The 12996-nt window shown below is 34.1% G+C and overlaps 1 protein-coding gene across 1 annotated transcript; it reads left to right on the top strand.

The window, feature by feature from the left end:
• The first annotated feature begins 43 nt into the window (after positions 1–43).
• On the top strand, positions 44–11300 carry LOC111435546 (vacuolar protein sorting-associated protein 26A). The gene is made up of 12 exons (XM_023072950.1): positions 44–228; positions 4950–4997; positions 5291–5365; positions 5584–5658; positions 5768–5840; positions 6181–6225; positions 6433–6544; positions 6808–6874; positions 9469–9513; positions 9759–9814; positions 10095–10270; positions 10748–11300. Exons 2-12 carry the CDS (start codon positions 4995–4997, stop codon positions 10924–10926), a joined length of 906 nt encoding a protein of 301 aa, XP_022928718.1. The 5' UTR covers positions 44–228; positions 4950–4994; the 3' UTR covers positions 10927–11300.
• The last annotated feature ends 1696 nt before the right edge of the window (positions 11301–12996 follow it).

The raw sequence follows: 12996 nt of genomic DNA, 5'->3' as shown, positions 1-12996 counted from the left end.
AAAAAAAAAAAAAAAAAAAAAAAAAAAAAAAAAAAAAAAAAAAAAAGACCCCTTCTGTTTCAACTGCAGCTCCCTCGATTCCCCCTCCTCCTCCATTGATACGCTAAGATTCAAGCTTCAGCGTCGTTCGTCACCCCTTGCAGTATCATCTGACTTCAGATCACGTCTCTCTCTCTCTCTCTGCGTCGCAGCCTGCGACCACCGCCATCTCAATTCCTTCTCGAACCCGTAAGATTGAAGTTTTCTGATCTTTTAATCTTTAATTTATGTTTTCTCCTGGTATGGCTTCCAATTGTGTGGACAAGTGTTGACTTTACACTCATGCTTTCTGCAAGGCTAATTTTTTTGGAGCGTTCCATTTTTCGTTTGATTTAGGAGAGGTTGATCATTCTGACTAGAGTATTTGATTTATGACAATGCTATTGATTCTCTTCGCATCTGTGTTTGCTTTTGGTGCGGGCTGAAATTGAAAACATAATGAACTTTAAAGAGCCACATCAGTTTGGTTCAACACAAGTTTAGTTTAGAAAAGCAAGTTTGGTTCGGTTGCACATATGATGAATAGAACATCAATGTTTGGATAGATTTCGCACAAATTGAACCAAAGGGGCCAGTCCCATCCATGCTTGCGTATTACGGGATTTGTGAATGCTCAACTTTGTTTTAGTCTTGAAACCCATATATCATGGTGTTCCCTGTAGATAAAGGGCATATTGATCCATAATGAAGACCCTCTTGGTTGAGCATAGTGACAGATGCCCTGAATGGATTTAATTGGCGAGCGATCGTGGGTTAAATTGTTTGGAGACCCTTATCTAAGCTATTAAGATTCCGTGAGCCGCACCACCCAGGGTGCGAGCCACCCGAGAAGCAAGCTATTACAGCGAGCGGCTAGAGCTGTAGGGAGCCGAGGAGCAACTCAAAAGTTCAGAAGTTACAAGATCCGCTCTTCCTGATTCCAGTCTTGGGGGAAGGGTCTCTCTTAACTGCCATCATAGATATAACTGTATCGATACATGTCAAAGATTCGGTATACATGCCTCTTCATCTAATTTATTTCATCAACTTTTAGGTGAAATAATTCAAACAACTTTGCTTCTTCCTACTTTATCCATCCTTCTCTATGCTGAAGCCCTCTAAAAAGGAAAAATGACCTCCAATCAAGCACATTTATGCTTTTCCGTTGAGATTTTTGTACCTTGTGTTTTTTCTCCCTTCTCTACAAGCATTTCATTGACAATCTTTTAATGTTACCAAGATCTTTGAGGAAGCTTACAGCTTTGGCTTAATAGTTTGGTTAGCCTTGGCTTCTTTCATGGAAATTGACCAATTTTTTCATGGCTTTAATAGTTTAGTTAGCCTTGGCTGCCTTGTTACGATGTTGGATTGTAACATTTGTACCCCTTTTTGGTTGAAGAATACCCTAAAAAGACACTTGATTTCTCTAGGATCTAGTTTCCTCTTCGAGTGTTGTGAACATGAACAAAGGTTGTGCACCCACTGCAAGGCGTCAGTCCATTTGATGTTTGAAAGTGAGGAGGAAATTTGTTGACTTCCATTGGGCTTAGATTATCTAGGATACGAGATGAGAGACAATTAATCATATGGGTTGCAATATGAACCGCCTCTCCCCAATAAGTTTTGGCATGTTTCCATGAATATGCAAGGCTCGAGTGGTGTATAGAAGGTGCCCGTTTTTCCTTTCTGCCACTCCATTTTGCTATGGCATAATAACACAAGAAGAGTCATGAATAGTGCTTTGAGACCGGAAGTATGAAGATAATGTTTGGTTGAAGTGATCTCTGGTATTATCACTTCTAAATGTTTTGATTTTGACTCCAAATTGTGTTTGAATGATTGAGTGGAAGATGGGGATAATAGTATTGACATCATGTTTTTGTTTGAGGAGAAATAACCATGTGATCCGAGTGCCATTGCCAATTAATGTGAGAAACCAACGATCACTAGAAATATTTGGTACAGTTGAGGGTCCCTTATATCACTGTGAATCAAATGAAAAGGAATAGAGTTTTTATTTTTACTGATAGGAGAGATACATGTATATGTTTAGCGCATTCACATGCATCACAATGAAAATTAGAAATATTGATTCTTTGAAACAAATTTGGAAAAATAATATTCAAAATTCTAAATGATGGATGGCCATGTGAATGTGAACGTGATGTAACTAACTTGCATCTTTATTGGATGAACTAAAAAATGACACGAATGCGAGGCAAGTTATATCTCAGGTGCAAGTAGTTCAAACCATTCAATTTCTTAGCAAGTCCAATCGTCCGTCTCGAGACTCGAATCCAAAAAACACTAAATGATGAAGAGAAAATAACACTACAGTGACAAGCTGGGAAGGTTCTAGTATGGAAATAAGTCTGTTAGATAATTTTGGGACATGCAGGACTTATTTTAGTGTAGGAGTTCGAGAGATGAAAACATCGCCTATTCCTGCAACAGTGACACTAGTTCCATTTGGCACTGTAAATTTCAATTACTCAGGCGTAGATTATATGTTCTAAAACATTGTGAGTGAAGTGTCATGTGATCAAGTACATCAGAATCTATAATCCAAGAATTAACCACATTTATTTATGAAAGATTTATACAAAAAGTGAACGAAGACTTACCTGAGATCGTCAAGACACTAGAATTTGATGTCTTGTTGAGAGAATTCAAGAGCAGCTTCAATCTCTTCATTATTGAATCCCTTGGTCTCCATGATTGGTGGTTTCTAGTTTGGGTTGGGATCCTCTGTGATGTTTGCTTATGCCTTGGACTAACGTTTTAACTTTGTTTCCCTGAGCCTCCATTATTTTCCCATTCATGGCTAGGAGGTTTTTCGTTCAACTTCCAACAACTCTTTTTTTGTGTCTCAATTTTTTGCCGTGAGTACACTATAAATTTCTTTGTTAATCCTTCATTGGTTGTCTCTTCCATTGTTTCTTTCTTTTCTCGACAATGAAGGCTGAGACATCCATGCTTGGTTGTTTGTCAAGCATAAGACTTCTTCTCTCTTCTGCTTGAATAAAGGAAATTGTTTCTTCTAGGGACGATCTTTTCCACTGACTTGTACTTGAATTAATTCTCCTTTGGCTTGATGATTTTTCTTTCCTCCCCTTGTTTTCTAAGTCCAAATTGTTTAAGAATTTTTTTTACCTATAAATTCTTTTTCATACATTTTCTTCAATACCTTCTGACACATTGGAGCTATTTTGTCTACTCCATTGGAAACTACTCCTAGTCTATTGTACAATTCGAGGACTCCATTTGAGCTAAAGCTCAATGATTCTATTGACAAGGAGGGCAAGAGAGAAATATCATATGCGACACTTCCTTTCTTAAGTTGTGCAGAGGATGGGGCAAGCGAATTATCTGTATTATTCAAATACGAATGATATATGACATGGGTATAATTATATCTATGCATGTGGACCATTGAACTCTTAAATTCAATATTCATGGGGTTAAACTTGGAAACTGCTGGCCGATCTTTCAAGATTTGAAGATTACCACTTCATAAGAAGATAAAATTCTTTATTTGAAGGCTGAGTCATGGAGATATGAGAGCAAATGATAGAGTGTGATGCAGATCCCTTTACTTGTTATTTTGTCAAACTGGTTCACGGTGTGCTACAAGTAGAATGAATTGCAAAGTCATCTTTTTCTGATTTTTTCTTTTGCACAACAATATTGGTCCTCATTCCTTTTGCGGAAAATTATTGGTCCTTCATCTTGAGTACCTTCATTTAGAGTAGTGCCTTGCCTATCAGAATAAATAATCTCCATTCTTATATGTTAGTGGGTAATCCTCTCAACAAAGAAAAAGGAATGCTTTGGACGTACATTAGTAGAGCTTTCCCTTGAAAACTATGGCCAGAGGGGAACAACCACACTTTCAAAGACACCGGCAAATCCTTTGACACTTTTATAACTTTGATGCTTTTCGTTTACCGTGTATTAGTGTGAATATATACATCTTTCTTTAGTATAGCTTCAGTACTTTTTTGGCCAAGGGAACTTTTCTTTTTTAACAACTCTCGTGGATTGGATGGTTCCCTCCCGTCTGTACATCTCATTTCATCAATGATTCTAGAATCCTTCCAGGCTTCAGGATTACAACGTGTAGGAGTTCTTGGGGTGTTAATATCCTTCGGTAGGTGACTCCAAATGGTTCAACCCACTCTCACTTTGTTGAATTAACCTGTTAAGTTTGCCACAATGTATCAATCTTAAGTGTTGCGGGGTTTTTGAAAGTACTACTCTAGTATGCATTTTTCTACTCAAAACATTTTATTACAGGTTTTCAAGATAAAAAAGTTGTGGAATATTCTCAAATTATGGTAAATCTGGGTTATTTTCAGCTTCTGTTTTTGTTTTTAGAACTAATTTATGATTAATTTTTTATTGGTCCGTAAAAGTAAAGATAATTGTGCACTTGAAATCATTATTTAAAGAAAAACAATTACCCATGGAAACAAATTATAAGGAAAGAAGAGATAATAGATTAACGAACATAGTAATCTCTACATTTTGTGGGGTTGATTGGAGACCCTTTTTTAGTTTTGCTCCTTTTTGTGGGTTTTTTGATGCCGCTGTATTCTTTCAATTTTTTCTCCATTAAAGTTTGATACTTCATAACTTTTAAAAAAAAATAAAAAATCTATATATGTCTTCACTAAATTGTTTTCCTAAAAGCTAAAAGGCTGTTTTCCAAAAATGCTCCCAAATATTCTCTATTATACTTTATTTCTTTGAACATGAGATCTGGTTCAAATATATATACTGATCTTTGTGTCATTGCTAAATAAGTTCTTGAATGGGAGCCCTTTTCTTTTTTTAGTTTGCAAATTCTGGTTTCCATTAGGGATGATTGTAATACATACTTAGCTTTTGACATTATTATGAAAGTACGATGTTGTACATGATGTATGCAGGCTGGTTGCACCAGGTTTGGGAGATCAATTTCACTGCTGACCATTATGGTAATATCTACTTAAGTACTTATGGTGAATACACATGCCAATTTCTTTATTATTTTCTGAGGATGAAATTGTTCTGTTGTTTGCATATGAGAAGTATAAAAAAAGGCGTTGATTTCAACTGCTAAAAGGAGTTGCAGAAAAGTACTCCAGTTGGCATATATCAAAAGTGTCATAATTTCAAAAGAGATTGAGAGTTTCCTGTTACTTATTTTATTTGTTTGAAATATATCTTGCATGGGTATTGTGATGAGATGGTGTCATATTTTTTTAAAATTTTATTTTTGATATTTCAGAATTACCTGCTTGGAGCTTTTAAGCCATCTTGCAACATATCAATCACATTTTCTGATGGAAAAACACGCAAGCAGGTATCCCATATACTGTAGTTAGATATTGGATGAATGAGAGAAAATGTTTGTTCCAATTCTCATGCAGACAAGTTTTTAAAATAATGACAGGTAGTATCTATGTAAGCTTACCGTCTATGTAAGCTATTGAGTTTTGCAATGTTTTTTACTTAGACTTAATATTTCGAAGAATATTGTTATTTTATTTCGTTGTTTTTCTTATAATATTTTTTCTTAAGGTTCCATTGAAGAAGGAAAATGGTCAAACAGTTTTGGTTCCCCTTTTCCAAAGTCAAGAGAATATTACTGGGAAGGTATATTATTTTTTTGAAATTAACATTTTCTCTATCAATCCTTATGAACTTTGTTTTTTCTATTGGAGACTGCTAGATTTTAATTTTCATTTTTCATATTGTGCTTCAGATAACTATAGATCCTCTACAAGGAAAGAAAGTTGATCACAATGGTGTTAAAATTGAGCTTCTTGGTCAAATCGGTGTGCACTTCTGCTGCTTTCACATTATGATAGTTTTCTTTTATTTGTCAATATATACATTTATAACATCGGCAAGTTTCTCTCTTTAGCACCAAGTCATTCCCTTTTATCTTCTTGCTTTGAAGTTATTCTTATTGGCCTTGTGTATATTATTGAGGATATTGCTATGTTTCCTTGTGTATTTTTTTCTTTCTTGTCCTTATTTCTTTTCCATGAGGCTATCTTATGCTAATGGTGCCAACAACCCTGCTTTCTGGGCATCAAAACGTTGATTGATTGATACTTCCTCTCTCTTACTTTTAAGGAATTGATATTTAGTTTTCTATGCCCTTTTTTGCAGAGATGTATTTTGATAGAGGCAACTTTTATGACTTTACTTCTCTTGGTAAGTATTATATTCGTTTCATTCTTGTCACTATTTGAACTTCACTCACATTGAAGAAGAAAAAATACCATGCGAATGCAAGGGGAGGCTGATTAACATTTCATTATCGTTAACACATCCATTATGATGTTTTTTTTTTTTTTGCATCATTGTTATCGTACATGTGGGACATTTTCTTCAGCATTTAACTTTGATTAATTTTTGCAGTTCGTGAACTGGATGTTCCAGGAGAAATATACGAAAGGAAAACATACCCATTCGAATTTTCTACGGTTGAAATGCCTTATGAGACATATAATGGGGTGAATGTGAGGCTGAGGTAAAAAGTCTTTTGCAATTAAGATCTTTCTTTAATAATGAGGCTATCATCTTTTCTGCTGGCGACACTTTTAAATGTTTACAGCTTAGTGCCGGTAATGAATCTCTTGTTATTGATGCTCAATTATTAGTTTGATTGTTATTCATATATCTTGGACATTTTAAATATGTACATCATGATATTAGAACATTTTCTACTTTTGATATTTCAATTATGTTAACTGAGTTTTTTTGGTCTGGCGTTTTCTGAATTTCCCTTCCTAGGTATGTTCTCAAAGTTACCATCACTCGTGGTTATGCTGGTAGCATAGTGGAATATCAGGACTTTGTGGTAACACTTACCTCTTTTTCCTCTGGAATAGCATACTGTTTTGAATAATGGCAGCGGATGGGCATGTTGATCTTACATGAACATTGTAGTCTAGTAGTTCCACACTTGCATTTCATGAGGCATGTTGTTCTCTAATTGCATGAAGTCTCGTGGTCTTGATGTGTTCTTCAAGTTCTCAAAAAATCATAAGATCATTTTGAATTTCAAGAAAACACGTTTCAGTTTATTTATTATTGTTATTATTTTGAAAATGGAATCATTAGCTCTTACATCCATGAGATGAAACGTTTGTGTGCCTCATTCCTAAATTCCAAACTGTTGAAATTGGGAGATTTCTGCCCATTTAGTTTAGTCTCAAGTCTTTATAAAGTTCCGGCAGAAGTCCTCTTTGAAACATTGTGATGGTGCTTTCGTCAACTATCTCAAGAACCTGTTCGTCTTTGAATATGGAATGCATATTGCCTATAAAGACCATTTACGAACACATTTCTCAACACTACATTAAAGAATTGCTTGTGACGTCACAAAAAACATTTCAGAATGTCAGACAAATTGTTTTATTTCCCTCATTTAGTATATGTACGGTATTTTCTTCACTTCATTGTTATTATTATTATTATTATTATTTAATATGAAACCAAGCTTTCATTGAGGAAAATGAGAGAATGTACAAGAAAATACAAAACAAAGCCCACAAAAGGAGTCCTTTGCTACCTACAAGAAAGGACTCAAATTGAAAAGAATATGTCCCAGCTGATAATTACAAAAAGTTCGGGATGTTCATAAATGAAGTGGCGTTAAACCTCACTACTTCCCATACCTCCTCCAAAGTCGTTCAAATCCTCTTAAGATTCTACTATTTCTCTCTGGCCACATCCCACAAAATAGCAAAGGCGCAAGCCTTGCCACAACACTGTTCTCTTTTTTCAGAAGGGAGAGTTCATTTGGATCTCCTCAATCATAGAACAACAATCCTTGCTTCAAACCCAAGCAACCTCAAACATACTGAAGCAACAACTCCAAAGAAAATGAGCAAATTGGCAACTCCACAAAATATAATCTAGATTCTCCTCATGATGTTTACAACGAACACATCATTGCGGATGCAACACAAGGGAGGGGTGCTGCTGGATATGGTCTTGAGTGTTTACCTTTCCATGAAAGTTTTTCTGGGCAAAAACTTCATTTTCTTAGGGATTTTATCCTACTATGGCTCACTTGATACAACGACAAGAGAACTCTCTCTCCCTAAATTGACCCTCTGATCTGAAATAATTGAAAGAAGGTTGTAAGGCCTCTATTGTTATGACTAATGCAAGGAAAGGTAAAAGTGGGATTTCACTCACCACTGATGGTTGGTAACTGGAATTTGTTTGTGCTTATACACGAGGAACAAGAGTAGTAGTAGGGGCAGAGAGAATGTTTTTGGGTGTGGAATCGATTAGCAAGGGATTATTCCTCTGTTTCTATGTTCTTGTACTATTTGATCTTATTGTTGCAGTAAATAGTAAGGGATACCTTATAGTGGCCCACCACCTCTAGGGTAGAAGATGTTGAGAGCCCATAGAGTGTGAAAAAGACATCTCCGGGGAAGACAAAATAGGGGCCACTGAGTACAACCTCATATCAGACAAGTGATAAAGTTGCGAGAACAACACACGTAGGGGCTTCTTGCCCAACAATCCTCCCAAAAATAGGTATCAGACCCTTCCCAAAAGCCTACTTGCTCAAGCCCTTCAACCTACCACTTGGCACCCACTCAAAAGGGTGTAGTTCATACTTACTATGGTCTTATACCAAAGAGCATGTGGTTCTCTGAAACACCACAATCCGTAATCTCAGGTTCCCTACGCCTCATCTTCAGCTTCCACTGGTTTCGAAACACCTCCCCCCTAACCAAATGAGATCCCCCACCCTCCTCATTTCCTTTCCATTGAAAAATCCTTCCCATCAAATGAGGTCCCCACCCTCATGAATGTCTTCTCTGTATTACGAGTCATTAACTAGAAAGAGCCCTTCATTTGCTACTGTTTTCTGAATCTTTAATTAGGGAAACATTTGTATCTCGCTTGTGTTTTGGTATATATTTGGGGTATTTGATAAAAAGTAGTAGCTGATGGACGGAGTATGAAGGCAGCAAGATATTGGAGTTCCTTTCACTTTTCTTCATTTTATGGATTTCTACTGCTACCAGATTTTAGATTATTTCTCATGTGATTTCTTGTGATTGAACTTATGCTTGTTAGGTTCTTGGCTGTTAGTTCATTTCCTTTGTTACACCACCCCCCGCACCCCCTCCCTCTAGGGTTTGTTTTTTCTTTATTCTTTTCAGCATGCTTTGCCCTCTTCTCTAGCTTATGCTGTCATCTCTTGTACTTATACCGCTAGCATTTCTCTTATAAAAAAAATATACCGCTAGCATTTGAAGTTCCATTTTACATAAATTATGGAGGATGGTGGTACAATAAGTCTGAACTCTTGTTTATCATAGCTCTTTATTAACATGTTAATTGCTACCAACCTATCCGTAGCAAATCTATCTAGTCTATGTGGATACTGTTACATCTAAGCTTGTAATAATTGATTTGCTTCAGGTTCGCAATTATTCTCCACTTCCATCAATCAATAACGGTATCAAGGTCAGTACAGACAAATACCCCATTCCTTGAACCATACAACCACTGTCATTCACTTGTCTTTACGATGCAAGCATTTAGTTTATGGCTGTTGACTCATTGAAATACACTTCTTTTACCCACTGGGTGGAGTGGCATTGTGGCACGAATGCCTATATATACCTACTAAACAAAGCAACTTCTTTGTAGATCGTTTTTATTATTTATGCTCTTTGTAGATCGTTTTGATTATTTATGCTCTTTTGTAGATGGAAGTCGGAATTGAAGATTGCCTGCACATCGAGTTTGAGTATAACAAAAGCAAGTAAGTGGTGTAGATTTTCTGGCTGGGGTTTGAACTATGCTCTTAGGAATTCTACCTCCTCAACTTCATAGCTTTCTTTGATGAGTTTTATCTTTTGTTACCTACAAAATCAAACTTAATTGCCATTTTCAGAAGCAGGCTATGTTGGTTGTTTCATCACTTACCTTTAACATTTTTTTATAATTATTTTGAAACTAGAAGCATTGATCATTTTCCATTTTCTAGAGATGGAAGAGTAAAAAATAGTTTCTTAGTAAGTGAAGAAAATTGGTACATACAGGTACCATCTCAAAGATGTTATCATTGGCAAGATTTATTTCCTGCTGGTGAGAATTAAGATAAAGAACATGGATCTGGAGATCAGGCGTCGAGAATCAACAGGATCTGGAGCTAACACTCATGTCGAGACAGAGACACTGGCCAAGTATGAGCTCATGGATGGAGCTCCAGTTAGAGGTGCGCTCCAAATACTTCTCTTTTTTTATTACCTAATGCAGTGCAAGTAGCATATTTGTGTACCAAACGATAAACCCTTGTTGTTTGCTTTTGTTTCCAGAAACAAACTTTTCATTGATATATGGAAAGTAACACGATGCTAAACACCTAAAACAAGCCTAACCAGGTGTAATCCCAAACTAAAAGACTACACAAAACAACCTTAAAAAACACAAGATATTAAACCTTGTTGCTAACATAGTTTGTGGAAATGTATGTCTTATTTTGCTTGATTGGACTCCTTTTGGAGTTGGTTTTTATTGTATTCCCCTTGTATTCTTTCAGAATTCGAAGTTTGGTTTTTTTCATTAAAAAAAGAAAAAAAAAAGTAAGGGAAATGTGATGAAGATGGTGTGGATTGAAAGTTCTGTTTTTTGGTATTCTTTTTAGTTGCCAATGAACCTGAAAGTTTAAAATAGCTTGTACTTGCTTCTGTAGGTGAATCTATTCCAGTTAGACTGTTTCTTAGCCCTTATGAGCTGACTCCTACGCATCGTAACATCAACAACAAGTTCAGTGTGAAGTATTATTTAAATCTTGTTCTTGTTGATGAAGAGGACAGGCGCTATTTCAAACAGCAGGAGATCACTATATATAGGCTTCATGAGACAACGTGATCACACATCTCCAAATACTGTTAAATAAAATCAGTTTTGAAAAGAAGATCAACTACTGAGAGCGCTCTGTAAAGCTTTTTATTCTGGAAAATATCTATTTCCTGTCCAAGCAAAATGTTTGACTGGTTGCTTAGGCCATGGAATCTTGGTGAGAGGCATTTCTTTCGGTCGGTGGTACGCATGATATGTTGATTGTATGAACATGGTTAGATAAGTGTTGCATATTTCGTCGCGAGCAATAAGATCTGGTTTATAGATTGTACTTTCGTATTGTGATACAAATCCCATATTCGATTTCCATTTTTCTTCGCCTAACTCTGCATATTGTTCAACGATTCGTTTGCTGTTCATAAGAAATAATATCATGCTTTTAGGATGCCTCAACTTTTCGTCTTTCACTGTTCATATCTGATTTGTTGATGGGAATCAAATTGGATGGTCAAGTTTTTTCCTTATTCTGGTTGTAGAAATTGATTTCAGGTCTATAGAAACTATGATGCTCATAATATGGTATATGGTTTTTTATGCTTTTTGGAGAAATTTTTGTTCACACCTTGTTTTAAACTAAAGTAGCTTATCTATAAAGTGATCAAAAAGGCTAAAGTGCTCTTGAACTCTATGTATGTTTGTTTTGAAAAATGATTTTAGGTAAAAATTAAAAGATTTGAGTTAGGTTGAGATACTTTTTAGATTCAACTTAATTATTCGAGTTGTAAATTTTCTTTGGGTTCTTTTAAAAAAAAAGATGGTTTAATGGGGTTCTTTTTTTTATACCTAATGAATTAGCCCCCGACTCGTATTTCATTAAAGAAAAGATGGGGCAGTGTTTTCAAAACTATATTGATGTAAGATTAAAGAAAACAATCTATGTTTAGATTTTATATTGATGTAAGATTAAAGAAAACAATCTATGTTTAGATTTAAGAAAATCTATGTTTAGATTTAAGAAATGATGAGGCAATTAGGTATTGTTGATTTAAGAAATGATGAGGCAATTAGGTATTGTTCTACTAAAATAATAAGTCTAAAATAATAGGTCGTAAATAACAAGTTGTTCTACTAAAATAAGTAAATAAGTCGTAAATAATTGTATTGTTCTACTTAAATAAGTCTTAAATAATAAGTTGTATTGTTCTACTCAAATAATAAGTCGTAAATAATAAGTTGTTCTACTAAAATAAGTAAATATAAATAATAAGTTGTTAAGTTGTATTGTTCTACTTAAATAATAAGTCGTAAATAATAAGTTGTTCTACTAAAATAAGTAAATATAAATAATAAGTTGTTAAGTTGTATTGTTCTATTCAAATAATAAGTTGTTCTACTAAAATAAGTAAATAAGTCATAAATAATTGTATTGTTCTACCTAAATAAGTCTTAAATAATAAGTTGTATTGTTCTATTCAAATAATAAGTCGTAAATAATAAATTGTTCTACTAAAATAAGTAAATATAAATAATAAGTTGTTAAGTTGTATTGTTCTACTCAAATAATAAGTTGTTCTACCAAAATAAGTAAATATAAATAATAAGTTGTTCTACTAAGTAAATAAGTCGTAAATAATAAGTTGTTCTATTAAAATAAGTAAATAAGTCGTAAATAATAAGTGGTTCCAAGTAAAATAAGTAATAACTAAAATAAGGAAGGATTATGGTGTGTTTTCAGAGGTATTGTTCCACCAAAATAAGTATTATGATGTATTTTTAGAGGAGTTATTTATTCCATTTTTTTTATAATAAAAGTAAATTTTTAATTTGTAAAAAAAAAAAAAATTATTTATCTATTATCTTTGAATTAAAGTTTAATATAAATTTTGAAACTATTTTCGAATAATATAAAATTATTTGAATTAAATTTTAATATAAATTTTGATAAATTTTAATATAAATTTTGAAACTATCATCGAATAATATAAAATTATTTTAATTAAATTTTAATATAAGTTTTGATAAATTTCAATATAAATTTTGAAACTATCTTCGAATAATATAAAATTATTTGAATTAAATTTTTATATAAATTTTGATAAATTTCAATATAAATTTTGAAACTATCTCCGAATAATATAA

This window comes from Cucurbita moschata, unplaced genomic scaffold, assembly GCF_002738365.1.
Source record: "Cucurbita moschata cultivar Rifu unplaced genomic scaffold, Cmos_1.0 Cmo_Scf00049, whole genome shotgun sequence".
NCBI lineage: Eukaryota > Viridiplantae > Streptophyta > Magnoliopsida > Cucurbitales > Cucurbitaceae > Cucurbita > Cucurbita moschata.
Note: the sequence above shows the minus strand (reverse complement) of the source record. Positions and strands in the feature narration are given on the sequence as shown.

What these genes read in the sequence shown, in the direction of transcription:
- LOC111435546 (XM_023072950.1), top strand. An exon ending in CAATCAATAACGGTATCAAG is followed by an intron (nt 9,514 to 9,758) that starts GTCAGTACAGAC and finishes GCTCTTTTGTAG; the next exon opens with ATGGAAGTCGGAATTGAAGA. An exon ending in GGATGGAGCTCCAGTTAGAG is followed by an intron (nt 10,271 to 10,747) that starts GTGCGCTCCAAA and finishes TTGCTTCTGTAG; the next exon opens with GTGAATCTATTCCAGTTAGA.